The 27,823-nt window shown below is 49.6% G+C and overlaps 1 protein-coding gene across 3 annotated transcripts in view; it reads left to right on the top strand.

Annotated features, from left to right (window-relative positions):
- The window catches only part of ESRRB (estrogen related receptor beta), a 104,545-nt gene that overhangs the window by 71,857 nt on the left and 4,865 nt on the right, over positions 1–27,823 (top strand). The window contains exons 3-6 of one of the 3 annotated variants that reach the window (XM_089907999.1): positions 979–1,095; positions 17,410–17,520; positions 18,308–18,469; positions 26,620–26,889. In XM_089907999.1, the coding sequence (XP_089764125.1) occupies positions 979–1,095; positions 17,410–17,520; positions 18,308–18,469; positions 26,620–26,889 (660 nt within the window). Of the gene's footprint in view, positions 1–978; positions 1,096–17,409; positions 17,521–18,277; positions 18,470–26,619; positions 26,890–27,823 lie in introns of all 3 variants that reach the window. The other 2 variants (XM_022575874.1, XM_022575872.1) reach the window with 2 other exon arrangements.

The raw sequence follows: 27,823 nt of genomic DNA on the forward strand, positions 1-27,823 counted from the left end.
CCAGAGCATTCGAAGATCAGCTCATCCTGAATAAGACTGTAAACCACTCTGTAAACCTCAGGTTTCTCATCTGTAAAATGGGGATGGTGTCAGTACCTACTTCATGGAGTTGCTATGAGGATTCGGTAGATTTTTTATTCAGCAGGCTTGTCTTGCACGCCTTCTGTGCAGCAGGGGTTGATCTCAGTGCAAAAGAGATGACGTGATGAGCAGCACACCTCTTGCCTTCGTGGTGCTCACAGCCTACTAGGAGCATGGGGTCAGGTTCACGGAAGCCATTATTATCACCCGGTTAAGGGGTGACGTGGAAAATTAATCACAGTTTCCCTCTGCAGTAATGAACTGTGCTTAAAATCACCAGCTCACTTCAAATCATGCTTTACAGTTTTTAAAGCAATCTTGTATACCTGATCTTGCTTAGTCCTTCATTTAGCAGATATCAGACTATTTTGCAGATGTGGAAACTGCAACTCAGTGAGAGGAAAGTGACTTTCTCAAGGTCAGCCAAGCTGGGTGGCCTGGGCCTCTGCCATGGGATGTGGGATGCAGGCCCCGGTCCCTGCGGGTTCAGAGCTGCCAAGAGGTTTTTGCCATGAGTTGGGGCCCAGGCTGGAGGGCACAGGGCCGGTGGGCCACACTGATGTTTTGGTCAGCAGTGGGATAAAATTTCTCTGCTTGGGATAAAATGTCAGCTCAGTGAGTTTTGATGTCCCAGTTCAGTGGTGGCTTCAAAACTGTGGGTGACCATTCTTCAAAGCTGTGGCTGCCTGGCCGACCTGACCTCTGGCACTGGGATCTCTGTATTTAAGAGAGTAGGAAACACCCTGACACGTGTCTCGGAGCACCTCCTACTTTGAGAACCACTGCCCTGTGGGAACCTCGGGGCTGGAGAGTAGTGATTTGGTCGGTGAATCCCCATCCAGCCTGTGGCTGGCAGATGGGGGCAGTACCTGGCAACCCTTCTGTGTCTGCTTACAGGGAACATTGAGTACAGCTGCCCGGCCACCAACGAGTGTGAGATCACGAAACGGAGGCGCAAGTCCTGCCAGGCCTGTCGCTTCATGAAATGCCTCAAAGTGGGGATGCTGAAGGAAGGTAAGAGGCCCCGCTTGGCCATGCAAGGCAGAACCGAAGCCTGGGTCCTGGGCAAGCTCTTCTTCCCACGGGAAGTCTCAGACCGCCGGGAAATGCCAGCAAGCTCAGGACCTTCTCCCTGAGCGGCGCACGAGAACAGGTCTCTCCCTGTAGCCCGGGTGAAGGCCCTGCCCCACGGGCTGCCTGTCTCACACATCCTGCAGGCAGGTGTGCAGCCTCCAGTCCCCGTGTGCAGCTAAAGCTCTCCGTGCTCTCGGGACGCTGCTGGGCAACAGGAGTTGGAAGTTCTCCATTAAAGATCCTTTGGGGAATCATGACCCCACTTGGGCCTTAGAAAAGCTGGCTTGGCGCTCTGGGGAAGGCCCTCGTCGGGGCCAAGAACCCTCTCCACCCTGGGAAGGAAGGCTTGGGATGCTTTATTACCTCTCAGTGGCCCATGGAGTGTGGACATGCAGAGAGCAGAGACATTGAGGCCCAGAATGACACGTCACGTACCCTTCACCTGCCAAGGTCAACCTCTGTTTTCCAGCAGGTGCACAGGACATGGCTGTCACCTGGCCAGTGTTTTCCTCCTCCTGTCCCCTGCCCCCACCCCCATCCTGTCTCTTCCCATTCCTTTCTCTGCCTTTTGCCTCTCTTTCTCCTCTAGAGCCCTGCCATCCAACACGGCAGCGTGAGCCACGTCTTCTAAGTGTAAAATACACACCAGATTTTGAAGACTTACTAGGATGATAAAAAGGAGTGTAAAATATTGTGGTAATAATTTTTTAAATGATCACATGTTGAGATGATGATATTCTGGACATATTGGATTAAGCAAAACATACTATGACATTGATATCACAGCTTCTTTTTACCTTCTTTAGTGTGGCTACTAGAGAATTGTAAGTGACCTGTGGCTCTCGTTATTAGGACAGCACGGCTCTCGGTCTCCCGCACCACCTTCCCTGTTGATCTGCTCAGGCTGACGGGTAGTGTGTGTGTGTGTGTTTCTCCCCTTCCCCTGCTTTCAAGGGGAGCCAGTGACAATTTCTACAGATCAGCTTTTATGATTCTGGGCCCTGGGATCCTTCCAGAAATGAGAGGAGTCAGGAAAAGAGGTGTGTGCTGGTGATCAGATTATCCAATCCAGAGGGGCTGGGAGAGGAGAGGAAGGGGCAGGACTGGAATGCAGGCCTTCACTGGGAGGGGCTTCTGGAGCCCAGCCCAGCCTTTACCAGCCTTTAAGAGCCCGGGGCCCTCCTCCCATCCTGGCTTCCAGGCGCCCTCTGGGAAGAGGGCCCGAATCTAAGGTGCTTTGTTAGTAGGACGACTTGGACGTTGTTGTGATGTGGAAATCGGGGACTCCCTCCGTTTTCCATTCCAGGCGCCCCCTTTACCTCAGCTGAGCCCGGTTCCTCCACCACCCCTGTGTCAACATGGCACATCGACCTTTAAACTGCGTTTCTTACTAGTTGTTTCATGCAACCCTTTTGACGTGGAGGAGGCCCCTCAGCTCTTATTCACATGCCAGCTGCTCCACCGGGGGAACCAACTGAAGTAACAGTTCTCTTTCTAGATTAGAAACAGGCTGCGCTGGACCTGCTGAAAGACTGTGTCTGTTCATTTTGATTCTCCCCAATTTTGGTCTACCCCTGTGTAGGGTGTGACCCCAGCTAGTGGCTGAACCAGGTCCTCTGTCTTCTGTACCGGGTTCTTTCTGCTCCTCCAGAGCATCCTGGGGTGCACAGATGAGGAAACTGAGGCGCAGAGGCCCTCAGAAGCGCGGCTCAGCGCTGGTCTCCTGGCTCCCCCCCCTGCATGCTGCTGAGAAGCAACCGAAGGCTTTGTCAGCCTTGGAGAGACTCTGCTCTTAAGTTTGTAAGGATGTTCTGGGAAGCCAGGTGTGAGGGCCCTGACTCGGGCAGGGGCCAGCTGTCCAACAGCCTTTCCTGGTTGGAGCGTGTAGCCTTCTTGGCTTACTTCACAGCGTCTTAGGAGCTTGGAACAGAAGAAGCTGATTGCTATCAATATACTCCTGAATTTGAAGGGAGACAAAATTGAGTCCTGCAGCGACTCACGCTGGTTTGAGGGGAGCTGGTCCCAGAGCCTGGAGCTTCTCTCTGTTCTGCTGTGTCTGCTCCGCATGGCCCAGGTCAGGGGTGGGGAGGCTTCCAATCCCAGGCCACCTCGCCCTCCCCCCAGGATTATGAGCAGGGAGGGAGAGATAAGGAAAAAGTGGGGACCGCCACTTGAAATCCCTGGACCACCTTGCAACCTTTGAGCAGAGTCTCTTGAGGGGTTACCCTGTGCCGGGAAGAGAGCAGGGGTACTTCCCAGTGGCGCCCCAGAAAGGCAGAATGATGAGGGGATCCACAGAGGCAGGGAAGCAGGTGGCCAGGGGCGCAATCCATCGGCAACAGCAGGCCAGGCACCCCGCCAGCTACTTAAAAGGAGTGAGATGGACGCTGTGTGTCCCAGGATGATGGTGTGGGCTGCTGGGGGAACGAGAGCCTCAGGTGGGGAGCACACGCGTGGTGGGCATCTGAGGCTGTTGGCGGGAGCCGGGCAGGTGTGCTGAGGTGAACTTCCCGGGGGCTCAGCCCTCAGGAGCTCTGCCCCAGGAGAAGGGCAGTCACCAGAACGCTCCCTACCCCCCCCTCTGCCCTGCCCCCGCTGCTGACGGGGGAAGATGACACAAAGGCTCTGAGCGCCTTCGTTCAGCTCTTCTCCGCAGTACAGAGCCTTGGCAAGATCCTGGGCTCTGAAGCTCCACGGGGACCAGCCCCTTAAGAGGAGCGCGCCTCCTCGAGAAGCCTGTGTCCCTGCCAGGGAGCTGCCCTGGCTTCTGCTTTTGTTTAGGTGCCCGTCCCCGCACCCCCCATCATGTGCAGGCACCCAGCCTCCCTCTGTCTCCCTCAGACTCTGACCTGACTCTGAAATGCAGACCCCAGCCTTCCCCAGGTGCCCCCCCCGCCCCATCTTCAAGGCTCCTCGACATCGGGGAGCCAGGGGCTGGGGTCCTGGGTCTTCTGGGGGAGGGGGATGGAGAAGAGGAGAATGGAAGGCCAGCCTCCCCCTCCTCCGCATCTCACCTGCACATCAGAACGCTGCTTCCCTCTTCTGTCCAGAAGCTCTGGATGCCTTATTCGGTCTTTCCTTTCTTAAGTAAAATAACCTGAGAGATCGCCACGTGATTTGGGGGCCCAGCAGCTGCCAGGGAAAAGGTCAGAAGTGGGGCTTTCTTTGGCTCAGCCTCTGCCTCGAGGCTGCTGTCAGTTCTGGAAGCGTCGGCTGTGGAGCACAGGTGATGTCCAAGGGTCTGTCTTGCTTCAAGCAAATCCCATGTATGAAAATCTGTATTTTCAGAGAAAAGAGTGATGATTCTCTTTATAGGAAACTGAATACAAAATGTGCTCTGGGCTGGGTGTCAGTGCCTGTGTCCCCTCCTGACTCTTAAATATCCTTGCTTTGTCTATGATTTCTCACTTACGAGCCTGGGCCTGCATTTCTTCACCTGTGGAGCAGGGGTGTTGAAACCCGCTCTCTAACACTAGGTCAAGGTGAGGACCAGATGGGACGACTCCTTGGTAAGATCTGCTGTGGGACCGCTTTAAAATGTCAGCTTCCTGGGCGTGTTAAAGTAATATTGGATTCAAAGATATTCTCGTTTGCGCCCGTTGTGTTAGGTGGGGCATACTAGTGTCCAGCTGCCTTGAGTTTCCTCCTGGATTGGCTGGTGGGAGACTTAGAGGTGGCATCGCCTTAGGCTGACCCCGACTGGTGTCTAAAATGAGAATGAGAGGGTCCCTTGGGAGGACCATGGAGAAGCCCTCCCCAGATAGGTGAGGGTGTGGCCTGATGGCCTCTAAGCCAGGAGAACCTGGAAAACCATTTGCTGCACGTCACAGGGGGCACGCGTACATCCGGGAATTCTGCAAATCTTCCCGCACAGACTGTCCCTGCAAACTTCTTCTGCTCACCTCACTTTACCTCCCTCAGGCCACCAGCCTCCCGGGCCCGCTTCATTTCCTCCTCCCCTCAGCCCCTGGTCTGCCTTTCCCCAAGTGTTTTCTAAAAGATATTTGATTTCAGTGAAAGCTGGGCTGACACCCATGCAATACGCTCTCAATCTCTTTGTGCTTGTTGGGAAGGCGGAGGGCTCCTCCGGGGATTCTGGGTAATTGGGTTAGTGGCCAGCTCATGTCAGGAAATTAAAAGGAGGCCCTGATCAGGTTCCCGCTGCATGGGATTTAATGGCTTTGTATTTATAGAGTATCCCGCCTCTAGCCCATGCCAGAAATACCACTTTTCTGGCCCTGTGAATGAAGAAAGAGGATGAGAGATGACTTGCCTTTAAAAATTCTTTTTCTTTTCCAAAATACATTAGTGTTCTGAAACAAAACAACTCTCGAGCACTTCAAAGAATAGTTTTGAACTAGAGCCCAAGAACTCTGATGGCTGTTTGTATCCCCTGCACCACCTTCCACCCTACACACACACATGCTCACACACACACATCTGACGCCTCACAAGACCTTCCCATGTGGCCTCACGCCTTGGGCCACTCAGGCACGATGACCTGTTGACCTCTGGTTGGGGAAGTGTTAATTGAATGAAGTCACAGGAGATGGTCTTGTCTGTGCTGAGCCCTTATTACTGTTCATTCAGGGCTTCTGGCTCGTCAGACATTGGATAACAGGTTCAGTGGTCATACAGACCCAGTAAAAGCCCAGCGGCACCATTTATCAGCTCCTTGGGTGATTTACTAATTTCTTGAAGCCTCCCCTTTCCTCCTCTGTAAAATGGGAATGATAGTAGTTAGTTGCTGTTTCGTCTTGCTCCTGATTCACCAGGGAAAACCCCTAGAGTTGTACCGCAGAGTAAAATGTTAGTCACTGATTTAAGATACTCTGCATCATGTTACATCACTGGTTTCTTCCGTGTTTCAGAAGGCAGTTGTGAATCTCCTGTAGCCTCTTTCCCTGCTCCTTGGCCGATGACCTTGCTTGATATTTGCTTGAGAAAATAGAAACAGTCAAGTGGGGAATTTCTAAACCTCCTGCTGTTGAATCCACAAACCTACCTACTTGTTTTCTGTCTTCACTCTTGGTAGAGGTATTTCTGTTCCTATCAAAAGCCAGTCTCCCCATCTCTGCGCTGAATCGCATTCCTCTTTCTTTATTAGGGACTTCACTCCTATAGCATCATGTCTGCTTCCAACCCCATCAAACCCTTCCTCACTGCTGGATCATTTTCATCAGCACCCAAACAGAATTTAATTTAAAACACCCACAAGTGTATTTTGATCCAAACTTTATCTCTGTTCAGCTGCTGCTACCTTACCCTGCTCCCTTTCTCAACAAAACTTTCCTGAAGGGTTGACAGCCCTTACTGTATATCTATGCACTTTAAAAATAAAAATGAAAACAAGCAAAACACTTCCTTAAAAAGTAAGCATTGAGGGACTTCCCTGGTGGCCCAGTCGGTGGGATTTCGTGCTCCCAATGTGGGGGGCCGAGGTTCAATCCCTGGTCAGAGAACTAGATCCCACGTGCGTGCCGCAACTAAGAGCCCGCATGCCGCAACTAAGAGATCCTGCGTGCCACAACTAAGACCCAGCGCAGCCAAAATAAATAAATAATTTTTTTTTTAAAGTAAGCATCAAGTAGATCCAGAAAAATATTTATAGTATGTTATATTAGTTAGGGTAAGGCTAAACTTCTGTACAAAGAGACTCCCTCCCTCAAAGCAAAAAACTCAAACCTAAGCAAGATAGAACTTTAATTCTCTCTCATCTCTCATATAACAGTCCAATATGTCTAAGGTGATCCAGGACTGGTTGGCGGCTTTGCCATCCTTAGCAAGTGGTTTCCACTTGTGGACCCATCTCCGAGATAGCCAAAAGGAAGAAAAGCCTGTATCCGATCCCTTGAAGGGCAGGACCCAGAGTAGTACAAGTTCCTTCCATTCACAGCCCATTGGTGGAATCTAGTCACTCGGCCACACGTCTTTTGCAAGGATGTCTGGGAATTGTAGTCTTTAGCTGGGATGCCATGTGTCCAGCTAAAACTATGTTGGGATGGGAAAAGAATAACATATTTTAAAGGACAGGCATCGTCATTTGCCAAAAACATATGTGAAGTAGGAAGAACATTGATAACGTTCCACCCAGTCTAAGAAAAAGAAATTTTACCCTTACTTTTGAGCTTCCCTCTGTGCCTGAGCTGCATTCATTACTTTCAGGGGCAGCTATCATCCTGATTCCACATTATTTTCCCTTGCCTTTCTCTATGGTTTTATCATATATTTGTATCTCAAATCATATCATGTTTTTCAGTTTTAAATGAAATTATACTATACATATTCTTCTGCATCTTAATTATTTTAATCAGTATTTCTGAGGTGAATGCTTCTTGTTGCATGGCGCTATCATTCATTTATTTTCATTTCTGTATTACAGGAGTCAGCCGGATACATATTTTAGGCTTTGTGGGCCAAAAGGTCTCTGTCTTAACTATTTAAATCTGCTGTTGTAATGTGAAAGTGGCCACAGACAGTATGTAGAGGAGTAAACAGAGTTGTATTCTGTGAGGTACTTGTCTGAGCCTTTCCTCAAATTTTCTGCTTTATTTAGAAATCTTTATACATTCTGGTCATTTTTATGAGTCATTTTTTCAGTAGCTGGTGGTGTAAAAATCTCATTTGTAGCTTTCTTCTCTTTATGGCATCCTTTGATGAACAGAAGTTAGTAATTCTAATAAACTGAATGTATCAGTCTTTTCCTTTATGGTTTGCACTTCTGTGTCATTAAAATATATATTATTTATTTACTTAACCTGCTACTGTAAAGATGCTTTCCTAGTCTGCCTTACCCATGTTGGTCTTGGATCCTGCTGGACTTGACTTTTGAGTACAATGAGCTGGCTCCAGGATGGCAAATTGCTTTTAGCTGGACTGTCAACTGTAGGGTGGGGAGCAGCTGCCTAGAATGCATGATTGGAAGGCTTCTTAGGCAGTGCCTGGGATCAGTAGGCAAGAGTGCTGTGACTGATTAGCAATGTCTGCCACAGACTAGGAAATGGAGGGTGGTGGCACAGCTGACAGCTTTTTGCCATGACTGATCTAGTGCAACTGAGTTTAAGTGATTTGCCCAAGGCCACGCAGCTAGTAAATAACAGAGCTGGGTGGAATCTAGTCTCCTTGGTTATACAAGAATTCCTTCTAAGAAGCCCAATCCAACTCATTGAGATGCCTTGGCCAGTAGCAAAGCCTGTAGGCCTTCCTCAAAGTGGGAAAAAGAGGAAGGGAGTGGAAAGGGAGGCTGAGCTGAAATAGTCTTTCCTGGTTAGGTGTTCAGTTTTAGAGACTTTTTGGCAGCTGGGAATGCAAGGATAGCACAGCCCTACTGAAATGTCCTTGGGGACACGGTGCCCTGGGTGAGAAGGGTCCAGAGGAGAGAGCAGCAGGAGAGCAGACACTTCCTTAATAAGCCGAAGGCCAGGGTCTCATCACCCCGTACCATCTTACCCATCCTGGAGCAGCTGGCACAAGCCCTGGAATATTAGGTGGCATGTGTATTTATCCACCTGCAAAGCTCTCTAGGCTTATAGTGAGTCAGGAGTGAGGCACTCTTCACCATTATGATATGGCACCAGGGTAAGGGGCAGCCCGAGATAGCTGTCCTGTCGGAGACAGCAAGGTGAGCTCACCTGTCACCCAGGACCTCCTGCCAGACAGGATGGCTGAAGGGAGCTCAGATCGTGCGGGGGGTGTAGATGAGTGTTTAGGCAGGGCATTCTGCTGGGCTGGGGTGTCCATCAGTGTGTCCACGTGACCCACAGCCCCTGGGCCCTCAGGAGCCCAGAGTACTCCTATCACCTTTTGTGTGATTTGTTCCTCTTTCTGGAGATGGGTCAGCTATAGTTTGGTAGAACTTATAGGTAGAGAGTCAACACCTAAGTCTCCTGGAAGGAACACTGGTTAGACAAAAGTACTGCATAAAATAGGTTTAGTGCATGCTCCCCAGACCTGGTAGGTAGTCAGAATCATTAGAGGAGCATTGCAAAATTATCCATTCCTGTACATCTCCCCTATTGACTTAGAACCTCGAAGTGGGTAAGTCCTTAAGGTCTGCGTAGTTCAAAGGCTTTCGGGCATTCTGATAATCATACAGGGTAGGTGGTCTCAAGTTCAGGGCAAAGGAGATAAGACTTAGAGATTAAGGTTCAGATCCTCCCTCAGACCTTTCCTGGCTGTGTGGCCCTGAGAAAGTCACCTGACCTTTCTGAGCCTCAGTTTTCACATGGGAATAATAATAGTCATCATGTGTTCTCCCTCCCTCAATTTTGGTACATAGATCAAATGACATATGGAAATAGCTTTGTAAACTGTAAAGCATTGCACACATCCTTAATAAACCAAGGACATTCAATTGTGTGTGTGGGGGGGGGGGCGGGTTTCTAGGTAAGGGGAAGAGAAGAGTCTTGACCATGACAGCTTTGCAGTGTCAGGACGGCAGCTCTGCAGAGGAGGCAGGAGAAGGACACAGGCTCAGAACCTCTCCCTCTCTGCCTTGTCTGAGCCTTTCCTGTGGGAAGAGAAATGTGATGGGGCAGCGCCTGGGACAGGCTGGGGGCCAGGTGCAGGGCCAGGCTTTTCTGAGCTTTAACCGGTTATTTTTAGTGCCTGGGATAAAAGAAAGAAACTTAAAACTGCCCCCACGCTGCTGCCGCCCCGGCACACTCTGCTATTTTTACTTCGGAAAGGCTGGGATCTCATCCAGCGTGGGGGGGGGGGGCGACCGAGGGGAAGGGGGGGAGTTGGAGGGAAGCAGGAATTATTTTACTTCCATTAAGAAAAAAGTCAGAAGCCTCATCTTATCAAGTCAGCAAGTGGACATGTGATCCAGGACGCAGCAGCCGCGGGCTCCGGCTGCTCTGACGTGCCTGCAGTGTGGATAGGTCAGTAGATGGGGCAGGGGCTTGGGGGAGCCCCACTCCCCTCCCCACAGGCAGTTTCTTCCTCAGAGCAGCCCAGCAGCTTCTTTGCTCTTTCCTGTGCCCTGAGCTGGGGAGTGGGGTTGGACGCTGTAGCTATAGGGCCACCAGCCTAGTGAGACCGCTGGGGGCTGGGGACTATATGGCTGCAGCCGAGCATATCCAAGAGCGTACCTGAGTTGGCGCTGTGTGCCCCTAGGCACAATATTCAACCTCTCTGAACCTTAGTTTCTTGAGAGTTTTAAAACATCTGACCCACGGTAGTTATAACTAAAGGGGTGTGCTTCTCTCTCTTCCCATGAAGAAAGCTAGCAGTTTAAGGCAGACACTACCGCTTTCATAGGCAGATGAGAGGAAAGAGATGACTATTGAGGGCCTACTGTGTACTGAGCACATTACTATGTTTCATATATTTTATGTTATTTAATTCCACTAATCAGAGAAAAGTGAAGTATTTTTAAAAATCTTTTAATAGCTTTATTGAGATATAATTCACCCATTTAAACTGTACAATTCAGTGGTTTTAGGTATATTACATTGTTTTTTTAATTGTGGCAAAACATATTCAACAAAATTCACCTTTTAAAAACTTTTTATTTTTCCCGGCCGAGCTGTGTGACTGTGGGATCCTAGTTCCCCAACCAGGGATTGAACCTGGGCCATGGCAGTGAAAGTGCTGAGTCCTAATCACGGGACCACCAAGGAATTCCCTAAAAATCATTTTTAAGTGTACATAAAATTCAGTGGCATTAAGCACGTTCAGTGTTTTGCAACCATCACCACTACCTGTTTCCAACACTTCTTCATCATCCCGAATAGAAACTATACTATAACTCCCATTTCTCCCCCACCCCCACCCCTGGGATCCTCCAATCTACTTTCTGTCTATTCGAGTTATTTCTTATAAATGAAATCCTACAACATCTCTCCTTTTGTGTCTGGCTTATTTCACTTAGCATAATGTTTTCAAGGTTCATCCATGCCATAGCATGTATCAGAACTTCATTCTTTTTTCATGACTGAATAATATTCCGTTGTGTGTGTAATTCCACATTGTGTGTCGATGGATACTTAGGTTGGGGAATTCCCTGGCAGTCCAGTGGTTAGGACTTGGCACTTTCACTGCCAGGGCCTGGGTTCGATCCCTGGTCGGGAAACTAAGATCCCACAAGCCACACAGCTCAGCCAAAAAGAAACTTAAAATTAAAAAAATTTTAAAAGGACCTTTGAAAAAAAAAGAAAGGATACTTGGGTTGCTTCTACCTTTTGGCTATTGTGAATAATACTGCCATGAACATTTGCAGCTGGGTATCTGTTCGAGGTCCTGATTTCAATTCTTTTGAGTATAGACCTAGGAGTGGAATCGCTGGGTTACATTTCCACAAGTAGTTAAACAAAATTTTAATTAACCTTTTAAATTTTGATAGAATTGTAGATTCATATGCAGTTGTAAGAAATAATACAGAGAGATCTCATGTACCCTTTACCCAGTTACTCCCAATGGTAACATCTTGCTAAGCTATAGTACAATATCACAGCCAGAATATTTGCTTTGATACAGTCAAGATACGGAACAGTTTCAAGGGTGAAGTATTGATATTTTTAATAATAATTACATTGGCTAACATTTATTGAGCACTCACTACGTATTCATGACACACTTATGAATACTTAAATTTTGGCCTGCACATGTTAAAAGATGACACAGTGTTGAACTGTAGTTAAAACAAAGGATAAGTATTTATTATAGTATTTCGAGCTCTGGTATACTTTACATGAGAATATTATTGATGCTTTTTTAAATTCAGAAAGTATCAATAAGATGATATAATCTAATAATCCTGGACAGCAATTTTAAGTTAATTAGTATTTTAATATGCTCCCTGAGCCTACTTTTTTAGATATTTCACTAACATAAGAACACAAACAATAAGGCAACTCTTATTTCAGGTTCAAGTCTCCGCCTTTATTTTTTTCCATTTGCTGTTTGTAAGACTTAAGCATCCTAATTTAAAAAGTAATTGCCCATTTTATCAGTGAAAATTGCTTTCTGCTACAAGTTACAGAGAACTTGACTGCTAGTGGCTTAAGCATCGATAAATGAGATTGATTGCCCCACCTAAGAAGACCAGAAATGGCCAATTGCACAGGCTTCTCAGCCACAGCATCAAGGGCTCAGGCTCTGCCTTTCTTCTCTGGTATCCTCACATGGCTGCCTCATTGTTACAAGGTGGTTGCCACAGCTCTAGGCTTCATCTTCCAGGTCAGGGCAGTAGAAGGGCAAAAAGAGCTGCACCAACTATGTCTGTCTCTCTTTTTTTTTTTTTTTTTATGTCTGTCTCTTTTATCAGAAAAACAAAACCATTCCCAGAAGCCCCCACCATGGACTTCACCTTACATCCCATTGGCCAGAACCAGGTCATATGACCAGCCTTGGTTACCAGAGAAACTGGGAAAGTGGGGAACAGGAATGCTGGGACTGGCTAGGGCTCTCTATGAAGAAAGCCCTATGTGCCTATGAAGAAAATCCAGTCTCTGTTAGCATGGAAGAGGGGGAATGGAATGAAATTGGGTGGGAAACTAATAATGTCTGCCAGATCCAACTGTTAGTATTTGGTGATCCACTTCTAAAGGATTCATGATACAACATCTTGCTGTATTACCTCTTGGGGAGGGGCTGTTTCTTTCTTTCTTTTTCTTTTTTTTTTTTTGATAAATTTATTTATTTATTTATTTTTGGCTGCTTTAGGTCTTCGTTGCTGCGCACAGGATTTCTCTAGTTGCAACAGGCGGGGGCTACTCTTTGCTGCGGTGTGCGGGCTTCTCATTGCGGTGGTTTCTCTTGTTGTGGAGCACGGGCTCTAGGCACACGGGCTTCAGTAGCTGTGGCATGCAGGCTCAGTAGTTGTGGCTCGTGGGCTCTAGAGCAGAGGCTCGGTTGTTGTGGCGCACGAGATTGGTTGTTCCGTGGCATGTGGGATCTTCCCGGACCAGAGCTCGAACCCATGTCCCCTGCATGGGCAGGCGGATTCTTAACCACTGTGCCACCAGGGAAGTCCCCCAAAAAACACACATTGGCAGATAATAAGTATAAACATAGACCAATGTCTGTTTAGGCAGAGTGCAAAGGAATTCAGACCTCTGTCCACTGTCTCTGCCCTTGAGGGGCTGACCTTTCTCGCATCAGGTCGCATCAGTACAGACAAATGTGTGGAAGGCGAGGAGGTGGCTGGCCTAAAACACTGTATAAATGTAGAACATAAAGGGTACTTGAGCATAGAAGGTGGATGCCCAAGGATGTTCAAGTCCATAAAGGGTTGTCTTATGGAAGGGAGGTGGCCTTGTTGGATGGGATGCAGGGTAAGGAGTGATCTGGAGAAAGAATTTAGCTCAATACAAGGAGAAAGTTTCATGAGGAATAGGCTGCCTTGAGAGAATGAATTTCTGGAGGCTGGAGAGACAAATGGAAGCTGGGGCAAGGATCAGACCCTGAGATTCTTTTGTTTCTTAACTCTGAAGAGCTTCATTTTAACTGGGCACGTCATTTTACTCAGACACTTGGTTACTGACCGCAGGCTGTGTGCTGAGCTTGGGCTGCAACGATAAATGAAAGTCCTCGTCCAGAAGTTGCCCACAGTCCGCCAGGGAGATGGGCACATAGTGCATGATGGTGAAGAGTTGTTTTGACCTTGGTTGCTGTATAGAGAAAGAACAAAGGGAGCCCAAGAATGGTGTGGCCAGCTCTGCCAGGGGAGTCTGGAAAGGTTTCCCAGTAGAGATAATAGTTGAACGGGGCCTTCAAGGGTACCTTTGATGGTATGGGCAGGTCACTTAGGTGGGGGCCCATCTGCCCAACCCCAGCCCGGGTCTATGCCCCAGGACCCCTCTACCCTAAATGGTCTTTGATAAACCCTGACTGTGGGGCAGTGTAGGGGAGGAAGGGACAACTCAGAAAATGGGGCAGACCTGGGCCCTGTCCTCCAAGAGCCCACTGAATTGGAGGTGGCATGTGAAGTGCCAGGTGGGTGTCAGAGCACAGAGCCATGGGAGTGATGGCCTCACCTGGCTACTGAAACCAATTCCCAATTTACCAATAATTTTCCCACTATGATGTCATTTGTCACAACAGCCACATGCGGTGAGCAGAGTTGCTACTACCATTGCCCCCTCCCCTGTATCCCAGACCAAGGCCACGAGCGCCAGCTTGGCTAAGGCCACACAACTCATAAGGGACCTTGATCACTGGATCCTGTGGGCTTGAGTGACTTGGGTTTGTGTTCAGAGTAGGACTTGGAAAGCAGACAGGAAGCAAGGAGAACAAACACACCTCATACCAGGGATCAATTCGTGCATAATCAAACACAACAGGCTACTTTTTTTTTTAAACAGAATAACCTGTTAATTGATACACTTATTGATTGGAGCTATTGACCATTGTGCTATAAAGATCTGTGGAGAAAATTTAGAGAGTTTATACCTGCTGTGCCCTGGGAAGTCATACCCTGGAATGGCAAAGAACTTGGATATTGGCTCATTTATTGGGCAAATTGCTAAATCTCTGTGAGTCTCAGTTTTTCTCGTTTGTAAAATGGGGATAATAGCACCTGCTTTATATGCTGTGGTTCTCATTAGCATTATCAATGTGACTTACCAGAGGGTTGTACGCAGCACAGGGGAAGAGTGATAATAATGATGACAGCGATGACCATAGTAACAGCTCACATTTTCTAAGCATACACGTGGCACATTGGGTGCCACGACAGTCCCTGGAGTAGCATGGTGAGCAGCCTCTGGCTGTAAGGGGCGCCTAGTCGTTCGGGGAAGCCCGGTGTGTTATTGGAGCCCAGGAAGAAGCACCCAGCCTGGGTGGAGGCATATCCATTCCTGTATGTGTCAAGACTTTCTTGAACACCCACGAAGAGCCAGGCCCTGTATCAGGACAGAGAGTATTTCACATGGATGCCGCGACAGAGGTGGCATCTGCCCATCTTCTCGCCTTGCTGAGGGATGGGCGCCTCTTTTTACTTTTGTGGAACAGTTCACTCTCCTGCTGACATCTGTCTGGGATCAGGCAGCCTGGGTGGGAGGGGGAAGCTCATGAGACTGGCATCTAGCAGACAAAGTCAGTGAAGCGGGGAAGGGGTTCATCTTGGACTCCAAGTCAGACCCTGGCACATAGTAGGTACTCAGGAAACTGGGGTCCTCACGGTCCTTTATGCCTGACGCTTGGCATTTTCACTCTTGGTCTTGCCAGCTTTCCAGGGGGAGAAGCTTGGTGGAGGGTTTGACTCGCCTCGGGTGTAGTAGGCAGGGCTGAGCTGCTTTGTGGCTGTGTCACAGGATGGGGTCAAGAAGACTCTTGCAAACAGGGAACTTCTCCCCAGAAACCTTTTCCCCAAAGGGAGGAACTGTCCTCCTTCCTGCCCTTATGTGCCTGCTCCTTCTACCCTCACAGAAGGGGCCGGGAGGGGTGAGCCAGAGTCCCATCAGTACATGAGTTTGGTCTTGTGCTGGATGGGATTCGGCTGCCCCTTCAAGGTCCGAGGTACTGATGGACGTGGATTATACAGCCACATTCGCTAGAAAGCTGTGGTCGTTATTGACTTTCTTCCTGAGAACGCCTCCAAAATAAACTTGCCTACATTCATGTCCTTATCGCAGTGTCTTGTCCCAGAGAACCCACTATAGAGGTGGTCAGTTGCAACCCATTCTGACTCTCGAAGCAGAAGGGGAGTTCACTGCAAGCCCGTCAGGAGGCTCAAGGCCCACACTTAGCCAGACAAGGACCAAGGGAAGCCCCCGAGAGCCCAGGCACGGGAGATGCAGTAATCAGGAGAGTCTGGCCCAGGGCTGCCCACACCCCTGCGGCTGACAGCACTACTGCTACCCTCCCCAGTAAGATGACTCACAACAGGGGAATTGCCTTGAAATAGGAAGCAGGGGTGGAATGCTGGGTAGACCCTTTCCTGGGGAAAAGAGTTCACTACAGCCATGTTCAGCATCAAACACAAAAGTGCCAGGTTGTGGGGTAAAAAGGATGCTGCTGATGAAAGGGCGAGCACTGATTGGCCCCCAAAAGACAGTTCCCTCAGGCAGTCTGGCTGGGTGTGCTTACAGCATCCTCCTGGCCCTCCGAGCACCCCCGTGAGCTAGGAAGATGGAAGAAGGTAGGACCGGCAGGAGGAAGTGCCGGGGAAAGACAGGGCCCCGAAGATCACCTGACTGGGGCTCTGTGCCCATGACGCTCTTGACCTTTGGGGAAAGGAGGAGGAGTTGAAGCCACCGAGCTTGCTCCCTCTGGGGACGCTGGCTCTGTCTCTGACTTCTTATGTGTTTTAGTCAAGGTCCATTTCATGGTAAGGAAAGGAGAGCCGCTCTGCTTTCTGTGTTCGTTCTCACTTGGAGCTCGGTTGATGTGTCCCATCCATCTTTTCATGTCAGGTCACATAGGTTGGTGGCCACACACAGGCTTGTGTAGCCTTGGGTGAGGAGCCCCCTGGAGGTCCTGTCCGCCCTGCCTGCTGGTGGGGCTGTCAAATGGTACCAACAGCTCTGTCCAGACAGCAGGAGCTGTGGGTGGGCAGCACTCTTGAAGGTGGTATGGACCCAGTGACAATAAAGGGTCTGTCTCCCTAGGATAGGGCCTCACTCCTGGAAAGGGATGTCAGGGTGGAATGGCCACAGCTGCTTCTGTACATGCTGTTGAGAGCCTTCCGGGCACCGGTGTTCCTGGTGTGGCCAGGACAAACAGCATGCTCATCCCGTGGGGCATTTGTATAGACAGACAGAACTGAATCCTAGAATCTCTGAGGGAGGGATCCAGAAACTGACATCTGTAACGAGTGCCCATCTAGATGCTTTTTATGTGAGCAGTTTGCAAATCTTTGTTATAGCTCTTTGGAGGGGCCGCGCATGGCAGGGATTCCTTTCCTCTCTTGGTAAAGCTAACTCAGTCCTGCCTGGATTCACGGCAGATCTAAAATGATGTGTCTTCTTTCCCCAGCCGTTGGAGGAGTGTGTTTGTTGTGCTTTGTCTTTTGGAGACAGAAAGACTCAAGAGCTGAAGGTTGCTTGGGATGGATTTCAGGAGGATGTTGACTCCAGAGAGGCAGGACCAGGCCTAGGGCAACCCGGATGGGCCATTATTACTGTGAAGACAATTATCTTAGGATTGTCCAATCACCTGGCCTGAGGCTGGCCATGTGGGAGCTGTTAAAAAAAAAGCCATCGGCGCGTAGCCCTGAAGATTTAGCCATTGCTGAAATTCCAAAGTCAGCGCTAACACCCCTGGTGATGTTGAACAACTCTGAGACCTTCTCCCTTTCCTCCCCAAAAGGTGTGCGCCTTGATCGAGTGCGTGGAGGCCGCCAGAAATACAAGCGACGGCTGGACTCAGAGAGCAGCCCATACCTGAGCTTACAGATTTCTCCTCCTGCTAAAAAGCCATGTGAGTGCAGGGCAGTCCCTGCCCCTCTTGCCAGCATCTGTTCCTGGAATATCTGGCGTCCCTTGGGGAAATGCCATCTTCACACTGCTGGGTTATGGGGCACAGAGGGTCACGGGGAGGGGCATCAGTGTCTGGCATTGGTATCGGGTACTTCAGGCTTCATTCAGAAGACCTTTCCTGTGGCATTTACAGAATGTAGCTCCAAATGCAGCATGATCCTAAGAGGGCACAGGCCCAGCATCCCTCACCTCCCACTCGAATCACGTTCATCTCAAGAGAATTCACCAGGCAACTTCCCTTGTTGGGATATTTCCCAAGAGCCCAAATCATCACTGCCAGCAACTCTGTGGAGTCAGAAAGGGATGGACTGGGAGTTTTGGGTTAGCAGATGCAAACTATTACATATAGAATGGACGGACACCAAGGTCCTACTGTATAGCACAGGGAACTATAGTCAATGTTCTGGGATAAGCCATAATGGAAAAGAATATAAAAAAGAATGTATATATGTATAACTGAGTCACTTTGCTGTATAGCAGAAATTAACACATCGTAAATCAACTATCACCAATAAAATAGAAGGAAAGAAAGAAAGAAAAAAGAGAGAGAAAGAAAGAGAGAAAGAAAGAGGGAGGGAGGGAGGGAGGAATGGAGGGGTGTTTTTAGCCATGTTTGAGCTTCCTGGGGCTCCTCGGAACCCGACTTTTCTTCCTGAGCCATCTCAGATTCCACCTTGGCCCCTTTCCTCTTTTCCCAGGCATTTACATTCTCCCTTTTGTTGTTGCAGTGACTAAAATCGTCTCCTACCTGCTGGTGGCTGAGCCAGACAAACTCTACGCCATGCCACCCCCTGGCATGCCAGAGGGCGACATCAAGGCTCTGACCACTCTCTGTGATCTGGCAGACAGGGAGCTCGTGGTCATTATTGGCTGGGCCAAGCACATCCCAGGTGAGTCCCATAGGACTGGGGGAGAGTGTAGTCAGAGGCTCACAGCCGCTCTCTCCGTGGCTCTGGTTCTGATGAATGGGAACCCGTGACCCAGGAGCCCTGTGGAATCTTGGCAAAACTATTTTTCTCTGGCCTCCTTTCTCTCTTTGTGGGATTGGAGGTGAGCAGTTGTTTGGAAGGTCCAGTGATGTTCCTGAACTGCTGGGGGCTCTTCAGATTGGATTATCATTCTAGCAGGGGTGTGATTGCTTCTACAATAGGTAATAATCAGAGCAGGTTCTTTGAATCCTTAAAGGCCAAAGAACAGGGTTTTATCCTAAATCTTATTGGCAATATACTGGAAAACAACACAGAAGAGGGATTGACTCTTGTTTCCTACTAGAGGCAGGTGAAGTGGAGTGGTTAAGAACATGCGCTTTGGAATCAGACTGAGATTCAGGTTCTGGGTCTGCAACTTGCTAGCTGTGTAACCCAAGGCAGGTCGCCCGACCTCTCTGCAAACAGGAAATACCAGCAGTACCTCCTTCATGGGCTTTGATGTGGGGATGAAATGCGACCGTGTGTATGATGCTTTGGCACATCCTGACGTCAGCTGCATGCTCACTCTTGCCATTTGCCTGATCTTAAGGGAGGCCTGTCTCTCAGTTTGGATTCTATGATTTTTAAGATCATTTCTGGCATGAAAAGTACATGTTACAAATGTGTTTTGGGTGATCCGGACTTCTCTTCGTTGCATGTGGCCCCAAACCCCTCTTTCAGTCTTTTCCCTTCTGGATAAAGGGAGGGAGCTGATTTTTAATTTGTTTTTGTAGACTCCGATACCCACATATTCTGCATCACACCCTTCTTGGGGGGCTTTCTAAAGTCTGTGCAGTTTATTCCTTTGCGGCCCTAACAGCTTGGCTCATACTGTCGGGGAGACGTCCTGTTCTTCTCTGGCAGTGACCTGCCATGGACTCAGATTCTTCCTAGCTTTGTAATGTGGGACAGTTTATCTTCCTGTCTCTAGATCCTTTTTGTGTTTGCCACCGGCTCTGAAAGATGAATACAGCATGCATGGTTATGTAGCAAAGGTGTCCGAAACTTTAGATGCCAAGGCCCACAGTTGATTGGGGCAAGTCAGAAAGTCCTCATATAAGATGTTATGGGCACAGCTTACAGGAAGGAGCCTTCCTGCGGACAACGGCTCAGAGCGGGTGCTGGTGTCACTTAGCTGGCAGGAAGCCTAGAATTCCTTCCACAGGGACTCCCTGACTCATGGGTCGGCTCCCTGGGGATCTGGGCTGGAGCGCCCTTACTAAGGAGCTCAGCCTCTTGGGATTACACACTCAGTAGTTTTTGAATCTGCCCTGCGCTGATTCAGCACCACTGTGGGGTCAGGCCACTGCTTAAGATACCTCAGCCTGGATTGCTCCACTAACCCAGGGCCAGGTTAGGCACCGCTCCCCCTGCACACACCCCCTTCCCATCACACACTCCTCTCCCAGGCTGAGCAGATACTGCATTGCAGCCACGGCTCAGGAGTGGCTCCTGGCGGGCCCATGGGTCACTGCCTGCTTCTTCTACCTCCTTGTGCCCACAGTTAACCCCCAGGGGGTAGAGTAGAACCAGGAGGCAGTGCCTCCCTTGCACCCATTTTCCTTCTCATCTCCCAGCCCCACCTCCCGTCTGTGCCCAACCAAGAGGGCAGTGGGCAGAGCAGAATGGTGGCTGAGGGCACAGACTTTGGATTCAGGCAGACCTGGCCTCTCATCCCAGCTCTGTCCTTACTGGCTCTGTGCGAGATGCTTCATTTTTCTGTGCGTCAGGGTCCCCACCTGTGAGTAGTAGAGCCTCCCTCACTGGGTTGCTGGGAGGACCTGGCTCGCTTAGCCCAGGCCCCGCACAGGGTGGGCACCTGATAAATGGCAGAGACTGTGACCATTGTCGTTGCTAATAGTATTAAAAGCCTCCTTTCACATCATCATTTCTCCTTGTCCAAAGCTGAATTCTTTTTGCTTAAAAAATAAAATAAACATAGGGGCTTATTTGTCTGTCTCAAATGCTAATTTGCCTGTTTTGCATACATTTGCATGCTGAATTATTTGGGCCTGACCTTCTAGTGTTTAAGGTAAAATTAATTAATAGGGTCTCCTGCTACTGCATGTAAACCTCATATTAAGGGTGATGACATAATCCAGTGCCTGATATAGTTAAACTAATTGACTTAATCCCATCTCAGATTAGATGGAAAACTTATCTGAAGACCTGGTCAGAGAATGAGAAAGAGAATGAGAAACAGGGCAGGTTGAGTAGGGAGGATACAAGCCGGGGCCCCACTCTGGGACTTTTGTCAGCAACTGTCCATCTTGGTCCCTGGACAGACAGAAGGACTGGCTTGTCTTCTTTAGACGGCTCAGGTTAGAGCTCTGGAGAGGAGCCCAAGCCGCTGCCCTGAATTAAGCATAGGATACCACATTTCATGAGTCAGTATCGTCTAATCCAGAGCCTGGCACACAGAGGGTGCTTCCTACTTGCTTTTGCATGCATTTATTGAGCACTAACTGTGTGTAAGCTCTCTTGCTAGGAGTTGTGGCCCATCTAAAGAATTAGGTTAATTGCTGCCCTAAGGGTCTCATTTGGGAATAAGTTAGATAATTAAAAACAAACAAAACAAAAAACTTTTTTCATGGAAAATTTCAAACAGAGGTAGACCAAAGAGTATGATGAGCCTCCCCATTACCCTGCTTCAACAGTTATCCCCTCAACGGCCAATCTTGTTTCCTCTCTACCCACCCATTTCCCACCTCCTGTATCTCAGACGTGAGAAGGCAGGTGCTTAGTTAGAATGCAGCAGGAAGAACCACAGGATGGAGTGCAGAGGCAGGAGGGATGCCACAGGCTTGTGGGGAGAGAGTAGAACAAGAGTGAGGCCTTCAGGATTGATGGGCAAGTGGCCATGGAGGAAAAGTCCAGAGGGACATTAAGTGCTGTGCACAGAAGCGGACATATCCATGCGGGCACTGAGTGGCCAGCTTAGCCGGAAGGAAGCCTCATTTGAGCACGGACTCATTCCCAGCACTCCCCTCCCTTTTCCCCATATTACTGGACACACAGGATACTTTTGCAAGGGTGAGTCCCGTGGGAAAGCTGGGGCTGCTTGTGATTCCCCCAGAGCAGCAGCCACTCTTTCGTTTGAGTCAGTCTGAAGTTGCCCACCCCAGCACAGGCTTTTCCCTTGAGTTGAATTTTCCAAGTATTGGGCTGCCCAGAGAACAAGCCCAAGTCTTTAGAGTGTCCGCCTCTTATTCCCCATGAGCGAGAGATTAGAACAAGAGGCAACAAACATTCACAGGCAGTGGGTATCACTTGATGAATTGCAGCCTGCAGATGTTATTAGGTGTTATCCTCCCAGCCCAGGCAGCCCCGAGGGTGCCCCAGCCAGGACAGCCTCCTCCAGCTGGCCCTGCCCAGCCCAGGCTGACACGTGCACGGCCTCTGCAGGGGACACCCCCCAGGGGCCTCCTAGCGGAGGGTCCCTCAGAGACCCTGCTACCAGGAAGCCACTGTCTGGCTCACACTGGGGAGAGAAGAACACCAGCGGCCGATGAAATATGGGATGACGAGTGACAGCAGCTGTGTCTGGAGTGGCCTCAGATCCTATAATTACATCTCCCTTTATTACCTCTGCTAATGGCCCTCCAGGTCGACAGAAACGATAATAAATTAACAGATTATGAACTCCACTTGCCACAAATTATGTGCTCTTTTTTTTTTTTTTTAAATTCTAGAAGCTCATGCTGTCAAATCACCGGGGGATGGGGGCTTGGGAAGAGCCTGAATGTTATTAGATCAGTTGGTGCAGATAAAGCAACTTTCCGGGGGCAGCAGAGCTCAAGGTGGGAGAGGTGGGAGTAGGCAGCGAGCTGGGAGAGCCCCAGGGGCACGGGCCACACGTAGCCTCTCCCAGCAGCCCCTCTGCCCCAGAATTGCTGATCAGTTGATGGAGGAGACTCAGCCCAGCACAGGAACGCAGAAGTGAAGGGTGCATTGCTGAAGGGCAGGGAGGAGTGCTTGAGCTCCTTTGTTTGGGTTTAATAAAAGAAAGAATATGTGCTTCCAGTAAAGATGTGGCAGAGGGGTGGAAGTGATGTGTTCCAAATACCCATCTTTCTTAAGCCTCATTCTGGGAATTTGTGTATGTGTATAGCCACTGTGTGTGTGTCCCCTCCCTGCCATCGTTCATACTATAACACTGCTTTACACTCTGCTTTTCTCATTTAGTTACATGAAATAGTAGCATTTACTATATGCTAAGCCGTGTTCTAAGCGGTCCACACGTTAGCTCATTTAATCCAAACAACCCAATGAGGTAAGTACTATTATTATTCCCATTTTACAGATGAGGAAACTGGGGCACAGAAAACGTGCCCAGGGTCACAGCCAGTGGTCAGCAGAGCTAGGATTCCAACAGACAGGCTGGCTCTGGCATCTGTGCCCTTAATAGTTAACATCTTTCTTGGGCAGTGAGTATCTTTCTACATCCACATTCATGGTTCTTCCTTATTCTCTCTAGTGGCTTCTACTGTTCCATTCACCTAGCTGATAATTACATTTTATTACATTTATATAATAAGTACATATAGTACATTGGTTACATTCAGGTTGTCGCCTGCTTTGGGTCGTTACAAACAGATCTAACAAACAGCCTTTTCACATTTATCTTTTTATGTTTATGCATACTTTTCTTTCTAGGAGAAATTCCTAGCAGTGAGATTGCTAGGTTGAAGGGAGAATGCCTTTTGTGTTATGCTTGATTTAATGTCACTTCTTCAACACGGACAGGTTCAAAAGCCAAAACTAGACAAAAACGCGTAGGCAGAACTCTCACCTCCATCCCCATCCCCTCCCCCTCCTTTCTCCTAGAGATAATTTTTATTTTCTCATTTTTCCTTCTTGTGTTTCTTTTGTCAAACATTAGAAAATATTTGAGCTATTTCAAATATTAGAAAATATCCAATATTTCCCCCCTGACCTTGCACAAAACCAAGCAGCCTCTATCCACTGTGCAGCACTTTGGGGTGTGCACCTGGATTTTCAAAGCTATTTCTAGATCCTTCTGAAGAAGCTCAAGGAAGAAGAGAAGAGTCAGGGGCTGAGTCAATCCTCAAACCAGCCTAGCAAGGGGTGTGTACACAGGCCTCAGGACACCCTCAGGTGGTGGTCCCACATCCCCAAGTTGCTCCATCCCCCCCTCCACCGCACCCTCTGCCACCGACCTGCCCTGTAGGCCTGCCTCTGACTCAGGCATGATAAGCAAAGGCAGCTAAATCCGGACTCATGTCTAGAGGACTAAGAGGGTCCATCTATGTTCTTCTGGCCCATCTTCTCGTCACCCAGGAGTCGAGGCCCGGTGGCATCTGTCCATTCTTGCCTCTGTGCCAGGAATGTTTGTGGGGCCCCTTTGCACCAGGCTGGGCGCTTGGCAGTGGGGCTCGGAAGGTGAGCGGCTTGGTGCCCGTGCTCCTGGGAGCCCGGGGCACAGGAGTGACAGCGGTCCGTGCAGACACACCCCTTCAGGGCTCCACCTCGCCCCTCAGAGCTCAGCCCCAAAGTCTCCTCTTCTGCAGAGTCCCCCGGACTCTCTCATTTGGGCCACATTCCCCCGTTGCATGTTCTCAGCCCTTCATCTCACTGGAGCTCTTCTTACAGCTGTAACCTCATGGGGACACGCCGTAACTTGGGGTGTGGCTTTCCCTCTTGACTGAGCTCTGGAAGGCAGGGATCGGCTCTGGTTCCAGCTGGCCATTCTGTCCCTGGTGCCTGGCACTTAGTAGGTGCTCAGAAAGTATGTGGGGCGTGAACGAGGGGGCAGAGCGTGTCGCTCATGCTCTCCTAGCCCTGAGCCTCTCGTGAATCTTTTGTCTTTCGTTTCCAGAAGCCTAGCTCCTACCTCACCCTCCCTCTCTGCCACCTTCCAGTTCAATTGTCTATTAATTTTGCCCCGTCCACCTCCTACATCTTCCCTCCCAGTCTGTCTGCCTTCAGACCCGCACCCCCAGTGCAGTCCCACACGTCCCTACGTACACACACCCCCCGTGCTGGCTGATTGGTATCTGTTAATTAATGTCGCCCCAGGCCTCTCCTGCTCAGAGGCCCGATAAGGGAAATTGGATGTCCATTTCTATCTATCTTTCATTACCACCCGGCTCTCCCCGCCACCACGGGCAGCCCACACCCGCTCCCACTCTGGGATCTGGACGACAACACACGAGCACCTGACCCCTCTGTGCCACAGCCTCTCCCCCGAGAAGGCGCATCAATCCACGCTCACCCCGTGTCGGCAGTATAATCGCTCCAGCTCTGTGGGCGATCACCCAGGGATGCCAGCAGCCGGGTGGTGATTCCAGGTCCGGGTAGTACAGATCGGCCTGTGAACTGTGATAGTCAGACTAAAAAGGGTGCTTACTGGGAAAGCGGTACCTGCTGAGCGAAGGGGGGCTTCCTCCCCGGGATGCCCCTTACAGTTGGACACTGGTTGTTGCGCTGGTCGGAAAACAGGGAGGGACAGTGGCTTTTAGAGACAGAGGACAGCAGATGAGGGTGGAACAGACTCCAAGAAATCCAGAGGCTTGGGACCGCCCCGGGCCTCCAGTCTGGGGGCGGGGGAGAAGAAGCACGTCAGTAGCGTGCTAACAACAACAACAGTAATAGTACCTACCTTCCTCGTTCACATGTACTGAGCACCGGTTGTGTGCAGGGGGAGGTGTTAGGTGCTTCCCGCGGCCATCTCTTTTCACCCTCACTGCACCCTGAGTCAGAACACTGCATCTAAGTGGGGTTAGGTTCCAGGTCAGCAAGTAAAGAGTCCTACATAAGCAAAATTACCCGTGGAGCTCCCTTAATTTCAGTTGTCCATGACGGGTGCATAGTGCAATGGCTTTGTGGATACCTTTCCTTTTTGGTACATCGGGTGTGGTCAGTCCTGGAACCCATCACTGAGTTTCTGGTTGAAGTTACTGCCTTGTGTTTAGTGACCAAGGTATTTGAAAATCAACTCTCCTCCTCCCTCCCTGCTTCCCTCGCTGCTCCCTTCCTTCCTTGCTTTTTTTTTCTTTCTCTTAAATCAAGATGTTAATTGACTTTACCTAAGTTAAGTGCATATATAATACAGTTCCAGTGCGTCATTCTCATTTTGCAGATGAAGACTTTCTTCTCATCATTAATAATAATAGTAAGAGCTCAGTAAATGTATGTTTTGTAATCATGGTCCCATTTAGACCTCACAGTGACTCTCTGAAGCAGGCACTACTGTTATACCCATTTAATAGATGGGGAAGCTGAGGTTTGGGGAAGTAGCACAGCTCTTACAAGGTCAGCCTACAGGTAGTAAATGCAGAGTCGGGATTCAAGCCCAGGCAGTCTCCAGAGCACACTGAACAAGACAGTGTCATAACTCTGGAGCTGCCCCTGCCCCCATCCTTCTTTCACTCTGAACTCAGCCTCCTTGCTAGTAGGGAGGGGGAAACGCCCATGATCCAAGCTCACAGAATACAGGACTGCTTGGGTCATTGTTAGGTGGAGAGTGATGGCCAGGCCAATGGGGGTCTGACCTCTGGGAGGACAGGCTGCCTGTGAGAAAGTGCCCCCTGACCCTGGGCGCTCTTGAGCTCTTAGCAGCCCCAGGCTGTGGTCACTGGCCGGGAACAGCTGATTCCTCCTCCTTCCTGGTTGGACCCCTGGGTCTCAGCACAGCTGAGACTCTGCATTGAGGTCAGGCGTCACTCGAAAGCACTAAAGCCTCCCCTGCACTGAGCAGAGAGGGGGGATATGGAAACTCCTCTGAGTGGAAGGCACCCTATACTGCCACCTCCTGATTCTACTATGAATTCAATAACTCCTTAAATTACAAATGCATTTAATCAAAAAGCCTCTCTGCACATTCGAAAAATGCCATAGAACTAACAATAATAATGATAATAACAACCGTCAGCATTGACTGAGCTCTTGTTTTGTTAAGTCTTTTCCGTGAATTCCATGTCTGACTCATTCACCAAGGGAAGGACAATGAGACCAGCAGGTAAAAGGGAGGGGCAGGGTCCAGAGGTTCCCCACCAGCGCCAGGGAGGCCCCCTGACCTCTGCTGCCCTGCTTGCCCCCTCTTCCTGCAGGCTTCTCCAGCCTCTCTCTGGGGGACCAGATGAGCCTGCTGCAGAGTGCCTGGATGGAGATCCTCATCCTGGGCATCGTGTACCGCTCACTGCCCTACGATGACAAGCTAGTGTACGCTGAGGACTACATCATGGACGAGGAGCGCTCCCGCCTCGCGGGACTGCTGGAGCTCTACCGGGCCATCCTACAGCTGGTGCGCAGGTATAAGAAGCTCAAGGTGGAGAAGGAGGAGTTTGTGACGCTCAAGGCCCTGGCCCTGGCCAACTCAGGTACGGGCGGGTATGGGGCGTCCAGGGGGAGCTGCAAGAGGTCTTCTGGGCCTGGGGAGCACAGCTCTGGGGCCTGTGAGCAGGACCTCTGTAAGGGGCAGGAATGGTGTGAGAACGCCAGAGCTTCTTGTCACCGAAGATTGTGCAAGGGGTGGCCTGGAGTCGAAGAGATGGTGATGAAGACTGGCATTGGCTGAGTATTTCCTAAGGCCTTGATTTGCAGAGCATCCTGCTGGGCCCTTGCCATGAAGATCAGCACAGGGTTAAGGGCACAGATTTTAGAGGCAGGTTGCTAAGAGTCAAATCCTGCTCCTGCCACTTGGGCAGGTCTGTGCCGCACTTCACTCTGTGCCTCAGTTTCTTCATCAGTAAAATGGGAACAACAAACAGTCCAGAAGACTATGGAAGGGATTTATTTATATATAGTTATGCTTACACTATGCTTGGCATATAATAAGTACTCAGTCTGTTAAATCAATTAGCCATGAACTGATTTCATCTTACAGTCAACCCTATGAGCAAAGTTATTATTTTAACCCCATTTTACAAATGGGGAAACTGGGGCTTGGAAAGGTGAAGCAAATTGCCCAGGGTCACACAGTTAAAGAGTGTCAGACAGAGCTAGGACCCAAACCAAGGTCCTCTGATTCCAAAATCAACTCCAAGCTTATACACACTCCTTGAATCTCCCACTCAAATTGCTCAGGCCCAAGAGAGAAAACTTTCCTGGCATTAAAAAGGAGGCTTCACTCCATTTCTTTTAGCGCCCACCAACTTCTAGCTAGACTATCTGGGGAGAGGGACCGGGCGTTGGTAACTCAGGTGAGTGAGCTTCAATGTAACCTGTGTCCACACTCTGCAGGTACCAGGCCAGGTGCAGGGGTTGTGGTGGGGATTGCAGAAGAAGGAGAAAGGCAGGGTCCCTGTCCTAAAG

This window comes from Delphinapterus leucas, chromosome 2 (genome assembly GCF_059928025.1).
Source record: "Delphinapterus leucas isolate spDelLeu-1000000601 "Yukka" chromosome 2, BTC_Dleu_Yukka2, whole genome shotgun sequence".
Taxonomy (NCBI): domain Eukaryota; kingdom Metazoa; phylum Chordata; class Mammalia; order Artiodactyla; family Monodontidae; genus Delphinapterus; species Delphinapterus leucas.